The 16435-nt window shown below is 31.8% G+C and overlaps 1 protein-coding gene across 2 annotated transcripts in view; it reads right to left on the bottom strand.

The window, feature by feature from the left end:
- Window positions 1-16435, bottom strand: part of LOC117181391 (coiled-coil domain-containing protein 6) — a 154240-nt gene that overhangs the window by 78610 nt on the left and 59195 nt on the right. For both annotated transcript variants that reach the window (XM_033373999.1, XM_033374000.1), the window contains exons 3-4: window positions 4896-5436; window positions 1371-1506 (exon numbers count right to left, since the gene is read on the bottom strand). In XM_033373999.1, the coding sequence (XP_033229890.1) occupies window positions 1371-1506; window positions 4896-5436 (677 nt within the window). The remainder of the gene's footprint in view (window positions 1-1370; window positions 1507-4895; window positions 5437-16435) is intronic.

Below are 16435 nucleotides of genomic sequence, written 5' to 3'. Positions count from 1 at the left end.
CAATACGCCAATTAGCACAAATGGTAAGTTCCGACAGTGCCTACAAGTGTACCTACTGGCCGCTAGATGGCAATACCGGTTTCATATGTATACACCTGGTAATCTCTTACAAAATTCACAAAAATAGCCTTTTTTCGGAGGTAGTGACTAGAATGACCCCTTAATCCAAGCCCGCCGTGAATGGAAGTCTACTTTCCAGGGTTTTCACCCAACTCAAACCTCCTTCGTAGGCTAAATGAGGAAGATCAGTCTCTTTCTGAATTCTAGGCAGGATTTTTCAAAGAATTGTTTGTTATACGCGTCTTTACGTGTAAATATATTACGTATCCTGTACTATTTTCTCTGATTTTTTGCACATTTATATCGTTCCACAGTGGGACCGAATCGCAAAAGGCTGTTTCACATGACGACACTTTGGAATTGTTTCGTTAAAAGTAATAGGATTGAATTTGAGGGGTTGTTCAATATTATTGATAGGTTGAAAACCTAACTTGGGACTTTAGGAAGGTGACCGTGGCTTCTGTTTTAAGTTTTAAAAAGTTGCTGCCGTTTCACATAGAAAAACTTTGGAATTCTTTCGTTAACTTGGATAAACCCGTATATGTAAAAAAAGCATTAAACCAACTTGCAAGAAAGAACCACGTGACCCACATATGGGTTTCTGGTCACACAGGGATCAAATGCAATGAAAAAGCGGACCAGCTAGCGAAAAGTAACAAAGCAATTGAATTTATCACAGTAATCTTCGTACTAGACCTAGCGTTTTGCTGCATCGGGATGGCCAGTTAAAGCTAGATCTGGGTAAGGGATCAACAATACTGGAAACAAATCCGTGGTAGCCAACAGACGAAAGCTCTCCTGGGCTTCAAGCATAGAATTGACAAAGCCAGGGCACAATCGCTTGAACTATCACATGCATAAAATGGGATTCAAACCCACGACAAAGTGCCAGAAATTCGGCAAGGATTAAGAAACACCCCTGCATGTCTTATGCCATTTTCCGGCTTAAGCTAGGCTCAAACAACAAAAACCCTTACTGTCCATTTGATGGAACCAAGGAAATTATACCTCAATAAGTAGTTGATATCCTGGACTTCGCCAGGAACTCTGGAGTCAACTCCCGAGAAAGAAAGTTAAGGATGTGGCACAATAGGCTTTACAACCTGACCACCGAGGAAGGCCCCGCCCACCCACCTATAAACTAAACTAAACTAAACTAAATCCTCACGACCAGTTTCAAAATATATTATGTGGGACGCGTGCACGTAGGTGATTTAAGAAAAGTCGAGATTCACGATTTACGAGTTTATAAATACAGTCTTTTCTCAAAATCTGTTCAGCATTACAATATTCCAGATTTATTGTCTTACCTTGACTCGGATTCAGATAAATGCCTGCATAATGCCTCACGTCGTTCTACTTCGAGTTGGAGTTTTCTCTGGAGCCTCAAGTTCTCCTCTCTTATTTGCTTTTCTTCATTCACGTATCGTTGCATTTTTTCAGTATCTGGAAACATATCAGAAATAGGTTTAATGAAGTTGTTATTAATTGTTAAATTGGGAGCATTAAAAAAATTTAATCCCATTCCTATTTTCAACCCCCTAAAAGCATTACGTAACATACGGATGGCATACGGATTCCTTAGTTTACAATTTCCCCTTTCACGCGACCCTACCAGAAGTTTTTTATCGGCAAAATTAGCTTTTATATTTAATTTCAAAATTTGCTTCGCTACAACCTACAAACGGTACATTTTAAACAGACCGTCCTTTAAAACTTGGCTCTGCAGATTTAGGTTTCTTTTCTCGGAGCACGTCACATAAACAGAAGGACACCAGTAGAAGACCCTAAAAATAGGCACTGCTAATGATAAGTATTTCATGAACATAATGAATTTTCCCTTTTTTGTAATAACTTTTTACTGATTTGGCTTAATGACTTCGCTTGGATCTGATTTTTTTGTAAAATTTCGAGGTTTTCTGTTATTTCGGAGAACAAATTTTATACTTGATTTTATGCAAATTATGAGGGTTTTAGCAAATGCGAAAAAAAAATCTTCGATAAATGCTGAAATACATGTACAATTATATTTATTGTCGAATGACACTTCAATATAAAAAAATATATCAGTATTTTAGCAAATGTCAACAACAAAAAATTTCTTGGTTAAACGCTGAAATACATACACCTTTACTTTCATTGTACAATAACATTTCAGTATCAATTTATTCTGACAACCTAAGATAGACCTCTGCATGATTTGCGACGGAATGGGTTATTGGCTTTATTTCTCCATATTATTTTTATATCTCTGTCGTAAAATTTAGCTGTGGAAGTGATGTAGAAAATAACAGAAAATCATGTTTTTAAAAATTATGCAATGAAGAAAATGAGTATCAGGTTGAAACTTAAAAAAAACAAACTTTTTCTATGGCGGGACATGTGGGTTATCCCCAGGTAACCTAATACCTCGTAGAAACATCACAAAAGTCTTAGCATTGTTGAGCCCTTACAGGGGACCTTCAGATACGCTTTTTTTTAAATTGATACTCTCCCCAATGAAAGGTACGTACCAGAGGTTTTCTGAGGAAAATCAAGACGACGCAATTTTGAACCATTTTTGAGAAAAATGTATTTTAAAAATTGCAATCGGTTGGTCTTTGAGCTGGTGTAAAAGTATTTCGAAGCATCAGTATCCCCTGGTAGACCGCTTGGGTGAAACTTTGTTTTTTTTATTCATCAAAATGCTTCAATAGTTTCTAGTATTTATATTTTTAAATTAAAGTAGGAACAAGGTGTTTCAAATAAAAATTTCAATAATAAATACGAAATACCAGTGGATGCAGTGAATCTTTATACATATTTACTAACAAGAATCAGAAGTATCTTGAAAATGTATTTTCACGTATTTAAGATAATTGGCCATTATTTATTTTGTTTTTTTGCAGATTGCGGAAAACATTTTAATTTTGTATTTATTTTTTTAATTTTGTTTGCAACACTTTTTCCCTACTTTAATTTAAAAACTTAAATACTACTATCGGCGAGTAAATTCCGAGTCCTCTGGCTTTGACGTTGAATAAGTTTGTAAGCAAAAAATGGTAGGTTAATGAAAGAGGTATCATTTTAAAGGTGCAAATGTTGTACGTTAATGAGCCGAAAACTAATATTCCAACAAATTATTTGTAGTTTACAGATCTGAAAATACGATGAAAAGTGAGGAAATTTGATAGGTTTTAAAAACAGAGAACTTTGAAGTATAGTTTTTTATTGAAAAAATGTAAAATGTAAATAAATATGCGACCGCACTATCTTCAGTTCTAATGAAGATAATTAAGTGATTTTAATTGGAGGTAGTTAGTTGAACAATCTGAAATAATTTACAATTTAAAGGAAATAGTTTTTTTATTGAAAAAATGTAAAATGTAAATAAATATGCGACCGCACTATCTTCAGTTCTAATGAAGTTAATTAAGTGATTTAAATGGGAGGTAGTTAGTTGAACAATCTGAAATAATTTACAATTTAAAGGAAGTATGTGCTTCTTGTTGTCTTCGCACAAATTGCGACATTTGAAGTCAGTTTTTTATATAGGAAAGCAAGTGCGAGAGCCCAGCGTGGTTTCATTTTTTCAGGGGATCGTCCTCGGTTTTCCTCAACCTGACCTATCCAACTTGTTCCTCAGAGCCTCACTCTAGCCTTCAAACCCTTTCCCTGTGTTGAGGAAAAACGAGGCCGATCCCCTGAAAAAACGGCACCACGCTGGTCTCTCGCACTTTCTTTCCTATATAAAAACCTGACTTCACATATCGCAATTTGTACGAAGACAAGAAGAAGCACATACTTCCTTTAAATTGTAAACTATTACAGATAGTTCAACTGACTACCTCGAATTTAAATCAGTTCATTATCTTCATTAGAACTAAAGCTAGTGCGCTCGCATATTTATTCACAAAAAAAAGGAACAATTATTTATATTTTGCAAAGTTTTCGACGATACTCTGTTCAGAAATATTTAATGTACCACCATGAATTTTTTCAGATTTTTCCTATCATTTTTTTTATAAAAAATATTCTTCAAAGTTCACTGTTTATAAAAGCTCTCAAATTTCCTTACTTTTCATCAGATTTTCAGATCTGTAAGCTACAAATAATTTTCTGGAATATTACTTTTCTGCTCATTAACGTGCAACATTTAAACCTTTAAAATGAGACTTTTTTCATCAACCTACCATTTTTTCTTCACATACTTATTCAAAGTCAAAGCCAGAGAACTCGACTTTTCTCGCCGATAGTAGAACCTATCGAAAAATAAAGAATTCTAATAAAATGCACAATTGTCCAAACGAGTGATAATAAAAATAAGATAAACACAGTTTTTATTTAATTTCATTATTTATTATTATTATTTATTAATTATTAATTAATTCATTAAATGGTATAATTTTATTAGATGTTATTCAAAAATGGAATAATTAAGCACTTTTATAAATAAAAATAAATAAAAAACAAAGTACGGATAGCAAGAATTGAACACGCGACCTTGCAGCTATTAGCCCAATGCTCTACCAGGGAGCTACCAACAATTCAAAATACCTTTACACCAGTAGCTCGATGACCATCTATTCTCAATTTTTAAAACGCACTTTTATCGAAAATGGGCCAAAATTGCATCTTCTTGATTTTTTTTTCGTAAACCTCTGGTATGTATCTTTCATCGAGGAGAGTATCAATTCAAACAAAAAAGCGTACCTAAAGGTCCCTTTGTTAGCCCAAAAGTTAACCATTTTATCAATAAGTCCATACAATATTTTTAAATGATTTTTAAGAGAAAAATAGTCAGTAGTCAAGCCCATTACATAAAATTAAGCATTAAAAATTAAAGGTTAACTTACGTTCTTGCTGAGAAATCAACAGATTATGCCTGAGTCTTGCAACCTCGCTTCTCAGAGTTTGAATGTGCGTGCTCAAATTTGTAGCAGTGTCTCCATTGTTGATTTCTCTCGGGGAAGTAGGGTCCGACACAGGTTGATCTAGCTTAATTTGGAGCATTCTTTTCTCTGCTTCAAGTTTATCCATTCGTTTCCATAATTTGTTAACTAGAGCTTCTTGCTCTTGCTCTAGAGTGTTCTCTAACTCTACTTTCTCTCTGCGCAACTGTTCTAAATTACTCTGCTTTGCAAGAGTTTCTGCTTCCAGTTTTTCGATTTTTCTCATAAGTTTATTCACAAGGCACTCTTGTTCTTGTTCAAGTGTCTGCTCCAAGCGGCATTTCTCTTGTCTCAATTGATTTAACTTTCGGGATAGGTCATTCGTCAAACACTCTTCTTCCTGCTCATAATGATGGGCTAATGTCTCCTTCTCTTTTTTCAGTGCCTGTATTTTCTTCAGAAGCGTATTACTGATGAATTCCTCTTCTTGTTCAGCTTTAGCTTGCTGAAATTTAAAAAATTAATTAGAAAAATCATAAACAAAATATGTTAACAAAAGTAAATTTTTATTCTAACTTCATTTCATACAACGTTTGCTATCCCGTTTTCAACATACTATTTAAGTACGAGGTGTCTATTCCTACAGCCGGCCGCACGAGATATAGTGGCAGGATTGGTAAGAATTTTGTCCAACACCTCTTATCCTGTAATCTATTTCCAGGTCCCTCAATCATTTTACAAGACTAAACACGACCGTCCCACTGTGGGCTAGGAGATATAACTTGGTATAAGGGCTTTCTGAGGTCTCTAATTTCGAATTTGACATGAAAATTCATTATTGCATGATGGTGGATCCAATACGGTAACTAAAATGTCTAAATTTTGACATACTTATATAAAACTGAGTACAAGGTGGTTTTTAAGGTCGCTGATTTAGAACTTGGCGTCAAAAGTTATGAAATAAATATGGCAGATCCAATGTGTTACCTACAATTTTTAAATTTTCACACATTTGTATGAAAATTAGTACAAGGGGGGCAACTGTGCACGCTCAACTTTATTTGCTGATATCTTCGTCAAATGCCAAAGGTGGCAGAATGCGGCAAATAATCTGATAGTAAACATCATAATGAACCAAAATAACTATAGAACTTTAGATACCAGGTGTAATTTCGGGGAACTTTTGGTTCAAAAGTGGCGTTTCAATATCTTATTCATTTATAACCACTCTAATGGGCAACAACAAATATAATGTTTTGATTCATAACATTATCAACGAGTTTTCCCAACTTTTTCTTCAAAAAACAGTATAAACAACAACAAAATATTCCATCAATTCATAACGTTCTAGAATTAAGAGGGCTAGTTTAAATGTGGTGAAATTTGGTGGAAAGCTTCTTCAATTCATCTATAATATGAAAAATAAGGCTCCCGTTAATAGCTTTGAATTTGGTTTTTGGTCACTCTTGGTGGTCTCCTAGTCCAGGGCTCTTCAGCGTGGGGAAATTTGGCCGCAAATACTCAATTACCACATGTGTCGTTTCCACCACCACGAACCTCTACTCAGCTGTAAGAGTGAGACGGAATTTTTCCGTGCTGAGTGAAGCGGCGAAGTGGTGGAAACGGGACATCTTGCAAATGAGTATTTGGGACCAAATTTCACCTCGCTAAAGATCCCTGTCCTAGCCGACTGTGCAGGTGTAAGAATATCCACAGCTATTTGAGTAATAATTGGAGGTGTGTGTAATAAAAAAAATGGTTGCTACCATTTTTATTTTAAAAACGTAAACAAATGTATAAAAATATGACAATGTTTTGTATAATTGAAAGGTATTTTATACTTAACATTAGGTGACATAAACGATCAAGCCCTTTTAGAAAAAAAAAGTCAATTTCGATGTGAAGATTTGTTTTTACACTGACAATGCATAAAAAAAGTATTTTAAGCTATTACAATTAAATTGTTTTATTATACCTGTATAATTTTGGTTGCTACTGTTCAGTAATAAATTGGCAACTTTCAAAAAATAAAGATGTTGAAATCCGCTAGCGGCTAGGCGACTCGCGCGCGAACTGTATAGCGATAGCTCCAGAACCGATTCATAGTACAGTTCACCGGCGCACAGTGCGGCGAATTAGAAAATTGGGGTTCAAAATTACCCAGAGCCTGAAATTTTCATCCGATTCCATGTTTTTTTTTAAATTAAAGCTAATTAAATTCTGAAAAGGTCTGTCGAGGGCGATTTTGCTAAAAAGGCTCTATTTGTTTGTTATTCAAGTTGCAAAATGCCAAAAAACCATAAGTTTTCATATTTGTGCTGCCTGTTCTGTTGCATTCATTGATTTTACCTCAAAAAGGTGAAAAATTAATAGATTTACAATCGATTCACAAATCCTAATAACTTAGATGAAGTTCTTGAAATCTGCTCAATTGTTATAAACAAATTTATGAACAAAATCGATTATTACTATAAATTGAAGCCTGGAAGTTCTTTTCATCACGTTTTTCCACGTGAAATCGAGTGAAATTAATGTTTCGTTGAAATAAAACACTAAAGTATAATTTTTTTGATTGTTAGAAACAAATTTCATAAACAAATTTAATAAATAAGCACCTCCGGATATATAAAATGCATTTTTTCTGCGCAATCATTAGGTTTGCCTTCAAAAATGAAAATTCCATGACAGAAATGGACAATAAAAATCTTTACCATGGTTATAAGCAATACTCATTAACAAATGCATTAAACGGTCACTCTTTGATAGAAAAAATCCATTTTTCTTTGCATAATTGTTTATTTTATCCCTAAATTAATATTCTGATGGAGGAAACTGACGTTTGACCAGAATATTAGAGATAAAATGAACAATTATGCAAAAAATTTTATTTTTGAAGGCAAACCTAATGATTGCACAGGAAAAATTCATTTTATATATACAGAGGCGCTTTTATTTATTAAATTTGTTTATAAATAAATTTGTTTATTATACTTTAGTGTTTGATTTCAACCAAACATTAATTTCACTCGATTTCGCGGGGAAAAACGGGATAAAAAGAACTTTCAGGCTTCAATTTACAGCAATAATCGATTTTGTTCATAAATTTGTTTATAAGAATTGAATAGATTGCACGAACTTCATCTAAGTTATTAGGATTCGTGAATCGATTGTAAATCATCAGTTTCTCACCTTTTTGATATAAAATCAATGAATGCTACAGAACAGGCAGCTCAAATATGAAAAATTATGGTTTTTGGCATTTTGGACCTTGAATAACAAAAAAAAACAGATCCTTTTTAGCAAAATCACCCTCGTATTGCGAATAAATAAATAAGATTGAATAGAGTCTAATAATGTATTCATTTAATATTATGTTCAATAGAATGGTTCTATGTTTGAGGGAAACTGTATAGAAGTAAAATGAAACATAAACATCTAATAGTTGAGATTCACCGGGTTCAGAATTCCGCGAATTTTTTAATGCTTCAAATTCGTGGAATTGAAAAAAGTGAAAGATCAAGAAAGTTAGTATTTTTTTGTTGAAACTAAACCGGATGACAATAAGACTCAGGATATGACTTCCAACGATGACAGCTGTTCTGAATGAAAGTAATTACTTTGTATTTTCCGTAAACAGAATGTATATAAATAAAAGCGAACAAGGATCTTATTAGTAATCATAAGTTGAGAAAACATAATATTAATATTGATTAAAAAATGAAAAAAGCTTCAAAATCAAATACATTTTTTCCTAAACTTCCAATTCTGCAATCTGTCATAGATTATATGCTTTTAATATTTTTCTGAAAAATAGAACCATTCTGTTGTACATAATATTAAAAGAATACATTATTTTACATGATGCAATATTATTTATTTATTCATAATACTTGGATATTAATTAATTACTTGATTAGTTTTTATTTTTGGCGCCTTAGCTATATTATGAATCGGTTCTGAGAATCTCGCGACAGTCCGCGCATGAAGTGCCGTTAATAATTAATAACGTTAATAATTTCTTGAATATCAATTCGATTGGGCTAAAATTTTCCAGAAATATTCGGTGTACTGTAAACAACTTTCTTGCTCGAAGATTCTTGTTGCTCAAAATTCACTCGATAAACGAAACGCTGGAAGTTAAAGAACTCCGAGGTGCGCCACGCATGAGAAAAAATGTAAGAAAATTTTTTGATATACATTTGTAAATTCCGTTTGCTCTATCAGTTGGAGGACATTTCGAACTAAATTCACTAAAAATTGTATTAAAAATTCTACAAAAATTAAATAAATTGAGCACGAGTTGAAGTACAAAACGAATTAAAATTGATTATTCCAAAAAAGTATGTATTTGGGTATACCCCTCTGCCGGCCAGAATGACTGTTATCGTCAAATATCGTCACTAACACAATTCTGTGTTAGTGCGATGCAAACGCATTCGTGACTACCAGTGCTTTACCGTATTCCCATTTGTTTTTTTCGGAAATTGTTGTATTTTTTATATGTAGTGTTTCATTTTACAAGATTATTTATTATTACTTATTTAGTTATAAGTGCCAATTAAACAAGCTCTCTTTTAAACTAGTATAACAATTTTTCAGCAAAATATTTCTAGAAAACGTCAAATTTCGAAGTTTTTTAAAAATGTCAATAATTCTGAAAGTAATCATGGAATTCTAAAGTTCTTAGACTCATTGCAAAGTTAAATTTTCGTAGTACTTTTATACCTTATTCAGATATTTTTTGAATGTTTTCCCCAAATTCTATTATAGACTGAAACTGAACTTTACTGAAATGTGATATAAATTGAATGTTTGAATATTCTTGTAAGTTTACACTTTTTATTTTTAACAATTTTGTTGTGCTAAATTCAGCCTATTTTAAAATGTAGGGTAAAACTTCTACAAATATCTGAATAAGATATCAAAATACTACGGAAATTTATTTTTAAAATGAGCTTAAGAACTGAAAAAAATTATAATTATTTTCAGAGTTATTGACATTTTTTTAAAACAAACTCGCAATTGCTTTTTTTTTGAAAAATATCGTTTTATAAAATTGTCATATTGGCTTGAAATTGTGCTTGTTTGACACAAAATTGATAAGCTTTCATAGTACGATATCGATATATTCCTGGGAAGAGCAAATAACAAGAAATAGTCGAATACAATGAAAAAATAAGTATAAAAAATATGAAAATAAGTAAAAAATTAAAAAGCAATGAATAATCTAATGCAATAAATAGAAATAACTTTAAAAAAAGATGTGTTTACTTACTTTGTTGTGTGTACCTGTCACTTGCCAAAACTTAACCTCTAAGATCACACATAATTAATAAAACTTGATGTCTATTTCAAGAAAAATGGTTTCAATATATCATATATCTTCTTCTAAGTACTCAACATATAGATTTATGGCAATTTTTCGTCTAAAAAATATTTGACCTCATTTTTTATGCTTTAGACTTCACGTTTTATGTTAAGTTGCACATGATGAATTTCGTTGCAGAAAATTCCCATTGATTGTCAGAACTTCACTAATATCCCTCATATTATTATATTTGATTACTGATAAATTATATTGAGGATCTTAAACGTATAATTTAATTATTATCATAAAAATTTTCGTCGAAAGGAGACATGAGCAACTTATTCAGATACAGGGTGGACACGCTGGGGCTTACATACGTGGCGAACTTGATGCTACCCGAATTGCACAACAGCAGATAAGAAGCCATTGTACAGGGGTATTTTCATATTTCGCGCCTTTAAAGTTGCATTCGGATCGGCCATTCGGCCAAGTCCGTGCATCTTCGGATCAAGTTTATCATAGTTTCCATGGTTGCGTTCGAAACTTCAAATGGATACAAGTGACAAAACAACATAGGTTATGTTACATAGTAATTACAAATAATAAATGTGTTTAATTAATAATGAAGTGAGACATGTGACCTGAGAAGTAAACGTCAGTTTTCTTCTGTGCCAATAATATTATGGAATGGCTGCCGACTGACAAATACTATAAAATGGTAATAATATTCTGCGATTTTCGTGGGCGAAGAGTGAATTGTGTTTAACGCTTATTTGCGGCAAAAAGGGTATGTTATGAATATATAGGATATGTGTTAAGTAAAGTAAATGAAATATTACATGCGTAAACTTTAAATTGACATTACCTACGTTTACTTACAGCGATTAGAACAAACACGTGAATCTGAACATAACATCGAAATAATGACAGATCGGCCCGACATGTTTATTATACTTTAGATTGATTATTCTTTACCAAAGAAATGTTCTGTGGTTTTGTATGTTTATCACTGACAGCGTTGGCAGTAATAATTTAAATAATAATTACTTATTGTCAATTTAACAATCATTACTTTATAATAAGTTTAATAAGTTAAAACATTTTTTTCTGAATTTAATGATAGATTGCCATTGTTTTTTTTACAGATCGATCCTAGAAGAAATAAACATCAGTAAATGCAGATGGAATTAGTGCATTTCGGCATGGTGTGTTTCAATAAAGATTGTTGAAAAATCTTTATGCCTGGACCTTACCACAAGACTGGGGATTGATCAGTCTAAAATTAATAATCTGAGTCATTTCGATGGTATATGCGTATCAAAAAGATATCTATAAGCAATTTAACTTGCCCGGAGTTTAATTAATAAATTTTTTGGGGCTTATTTTTATTTTAGAAAATGTTTTCTCTCGTCCTCATCTCAAAATTTGATTTGATCAACCATTAAATTAAATTAGAGACTCGCTGAGGATAGGAGTGTATCAGTAATAAATCTATAAGAGAAATTTTAGGCCGATATAGCCCCTAAAATCAATTTTAAGACGTTTTTCGAAAATGATTTCTCTGGACCTGATCCCAAAATTTGGTTTGATCAACTACTAAAATAAATTTAAGACTCGTTGGTGATCAAATTGTATCAATATTAAATCTAGAAGACAAATTTTAGGCCGATATTTTTATTTCAATTTTTTTGTTTAATTATTCTATTTTCGAACTTGCTATATCTGGATCTGATTTCCAAACTGGCATTTGATCAGCCCCTAAAATCAATTTTAAGTAATTTTGATGGTATCGGTGAGCAAAAAAAAAAACTCGAAGCAATTTAAAAAGTATGAATTTTAATTATTAAAGTTTTTAGAAATTAATTTTTCACTTTCGAAAATGTTTTCTCCGGATCTCGTCTCAAAATTCGGTTTAATCAACCACTGAAATAAATTAAAGACTCTCTAAGGATAGGAGCGTACCAGTACTAAATCTAGAAGATATATTTTAAGCAGGAATTTTCATTCAAATTTTTTTTTAAATTATTTTATTTTCAAAATTAATATATCTGGATCTGATTTCAAAACTGGCATTTGATCAGCCCCTACAATCAATTTTAAGTCATTTTGATGGTATGGGTGTATCAAAAAAAAAATCTCGAAGCAATTTAACAAGCCCAAATTTTAATTAATAAACTTTTAGGGATTTTTTTTTTATTTTAGAAAATATTTTCTTTGGACCTCATCCCAAAATTTGGGTTGATCAACCACTAAAATAAATTAAAGACTCGTTGGTGATAGGATTGTATTACACGGAAAAAATGTATACGTAAAAAAGTCACGAACTAGTAGCTAAGTCTCGGATATAAGAAACATTCATGGGACATTGATGTAATTTCGTAAATAATCTACGAATTTTGGGAAAGAATTGACGAACTCGGTATGACAAATCTAAAACCGCTCATTTTTTCTCGTAAATAATTACAAAAATATAATGAATGATTGCGAAAAGTTTCACAGAGCACTTATGAGCTTGCCCGACAAATCTGGGAACTTGGGCGTAGGTTCGTGCACGCGTAAGTGTCGTATTGTTGTAGTATTGTTCAGCCTTGATGGCTGCACGTGTTTACGCACTCATGGTTTGTTCAGAATCTGTCGAGTTCGACGTTTCAAATCCTCAGAGTTGTGCGAATTTATAAGTATAAGTTAAATCGCACAAATAAAACTTTTACCTTTTTATATTCGAGTCTAGAATTTTCAGGAACTGTTCGTAGGAAAATCGAACTCTTCGTAAAAAAGTTCTAAATTTATTCATACATTTTTCATAGAATTAAGGATTCAATGTTTGATTTTTTTATTCCGTATACGAGACCTAGCTACAAGTTCGTGACTTTTTCACGGATAAATTTTTTCCGTTTAGTACTCAATCTAGAAGAGAAATTTTAGGCCGACATTTACATTCAAATTTTTTTTAAATGTCTCATTTTCGAACTTGCTATATCTGGATCTGATTTCCAAATTGGCATTTGATCAACGCCTAAAATCAATTTTAAATAATTTCGATAGTATCGGTGTATCAAAAAAAAATCGAAACAATTTAACAAGCCTAAATTTTAATTAATATAGTTTTTATAATTTTTTTTTTTCATTCTAGAAAATGTTTTCTCTGGGCCTCATCTGAAAATTTGGTTTGCTCAACTATTAAAATAAATTAGGGAATCGCTGAGAATAGCAGTGTATCGGAAAGACATGTAGAAGCAAAGGTTTAGGTCGAAATTTTTATTCCAATTTTTTTAGAAATTAATCTATAATTACCTATCTTATCAAGTCTAAAAATAAAATTCATACATTATTCGTATTTTATCAGAAAATAAAAATGTTTGAGTATAATTCAAAGCTACTCGAAATGTTATTTTAATGTATTTGTTTGAGACCTCATTCAACTTTAAATTATATTATTAGAAACGAAGAAACCAATTCTGTAAATTTTATTTCAGATGTTATCTTTTCAATTGGAGGTTGTCTTATATTTATTATCGATTGATCAAACAAAATTTCGTGATGACGTCCAGAGAAAACATGTTGTAAAATAAAAATAATCCCTAAAAAGTTTACTAATTAAAATTTTACCTTGTTAAATTGCTTCGAGATTTTTTGTGATACACCGATACCATGAAATTTACTTCAAATTGATTTTAGGTCTGATAAAATGCAATTTGAAAATCAGATCAAGATACAGCAATTTCGACAATAGAATAATTTAAAAACAACATTGGGATGAAAATCCCTCTCTAAAATTTCCCTTCTAGATTCATTCCTGATACACTCCTTTCCTCAGCGAGTCTCTAATTTATTTCAGTGGTAGATGAAAGCGAATTTTGAGATGAGGTCCAGAGAAAACATTTTCGAAAATAAAATTAATTCCTAAAAACTTCAATAATTAAAATTCAGACTTTTTAAATTGCTTCGAGATTTTTTTTTACTCACCGATACCATCAAAATTACTTAAAATTGATTTTAGGGTCTGATCAAATGCCAGTTTGGAAATCAGATCCAGATATAGCAAGTTCGAAAATAGAATAATTAAACAAAAAAATTGAAATGGAAATATCGGCCTAAAATTTGGCTTCTAGATTTAATACTGATACAATTTTATCACCAACGAGTCTTTAATTTATTTTAGTAGTTGATCAAACCAAATTTTGGGATCAGGTCCAGAGAAATCATTTTCGAAAAACGTCTTAAAATTGATTTAGGGGCTGATCAAATGCCAGTTTGGAAATCAGATTTAGATATAGCAAGTTCGAAAATAGAATAATTAAAAAAAAATTGAAATGAAAATATCGGTCTAAAATTTCTCTTCTAGATATATTACTGATACTCTCCTGTCCTCAGCGAGTCTCTAATTTAATTCAATGGTTGATCAAATTAAATTTTAAGATGAGGACGAGAGAAAAAACTTTCTAAAATAAAAATAATCCCTTAAAATTTTATTAATTAAACTCCGGGCAAGTTAAATTGCTTAGAGTTATCTATTTGATACGCCTATACCATCGAAATGACTCAGATTATTAATTTTAGGCTGATCAATCCCCAGTCTTGTGATAAGGTCCAGACATAAAGATTTTTCAACAATCTTTATTGAAACACACCAAGCCGAAATGCACTAATTCCATCTGCATTTACTGATGTCTATTTCTTCTAGGATCGATCTGTAAAAAAAACAATGGCAATCTATTATTAAATTCAGAAATAATGTTTAACTTATTAAACAGATTACCCGGTAAGAAGCCTTGCCTTAAAAAGTATTAGAAAATTTGAATCCCCAAGAATGCCGTTTCTGTCCTTAGTTTTTTAATTCTCATTAGGCGGCGAAAATTATAAGATTTCAATCCCTTTTAAAGCTGATCGGAACTGTCAGGCGTAACCTCGAATACATTAAAAACACAACTTTCGTTTGAAGCATTAGAACGCGCTCTAAAAGCATGAAATTTGCCTAATCTAGTAGGATTGTATGTAAGAATACATTTCTTTATCGTCAAATGTTCGCTTTGTTCAAATATTATCAATTAAAAATATATAAAAACATGATAAAAAATTGAAAAAATTATTTTTCACCAGAACTTTCTCAGAGGAAATTGATCCTGACATCGTAAAATGACCGACGCTATGTTTTAAAAAGCTTTTTGCCTGATTATTATTCGAAAAACAGTAAATAAATGTAGCAAAATTTGCTAAATCAAAAGGGATTAAAATTGGTCTAATTCTTGGTTGCTTTGTGGTATTCAGCAAAATATTGTCAGCGCTAGGTACAAAAAGGGATTTAATTTGAGAGCTCACTTCAACTGTCGTGGATATTAAAAATGGGAGGACAAAACTGAATCCAGAAATATTCAATATTTCTCACGTTACCACTGAATGAATGAAATTTTTCAATACTTTTTAATGCAAGCCTTTTTACTGGGTATAAAGTAATTCACTCTTCGCCCAGTGGAAGCGCAGAATGTTTTTACTATTTTATGGTATTTGTCACTCAGCAGACGTTCCATAATGTTATTGGCACAGAAAAAAATTGACGTTTACTTCTCAGTTCACATGTCTCACTTCATTATTAATTAAACAATTTTTTTACTTGTAATTACTGTGTAATATAAACTATATTGTTTTGACATTTGTATCCATTTGAAGTTTCGAACGCAACCATAGAAACTATGATAAACTTGATCCGAAGATGAACGGATTTGACCGAATGGCCGATCCGAAAGCAACTTTAAAGGCGTGAAATATGAAAATACCCCTGTACAATGACTTCTTACCTGCTGTTGTGCAATTCGGGTAGCATCAAGTTCGCCATGTATGTAAGCCCCAGCGTGTCTACCCTGTATAAATGGTTACGATATTGAACCTCTCCTACTAATTCAAACGCACTTCATACATGTGAGTTGACCACGTGATACTGGGTACAGACTGGGGATTTCGTATGACCGACAGAGGATTAATTAGAAGATATGAGGCGTTCTCTCGAAGAACGATCTAAGTGCAATTTGGTCGTTTCGAAAAAAAAGCTATTTGAAAATTCAACATTGTACTATTTATCGTAAAATATAAATAATAAATTTTGTTTTATTTATTGCAAACATACACTGTCGAATAATGGATTTAAAGCATAAAATCTTGAATAAACATTTTTTAACAATATTTTTAGTGGCAGGTTATG

The sequence above is a fragment of the Belonocnema kinseyi genome, chromosome 10 (genome assembly GCF_010883055.1).
Source record: "Belonocnema kinseyi isolate 2016_QV_RU_SX_M_011 chromosome 10, B_treatae_v1, whole genome shotgun sequence".
Classification (NCBI taxonomy): Eukaryota; Metazoa; Arthropoda; class Insecta; order Hymenoptera; family Cynipidae; genus Belonocnema; species Belonocnema kinseyi.
The sequence above is the reverse complement of the archived record's forward strand: the minus strand, read 5'-3'. Positions and strand labels throughout refer to the sequence as shown.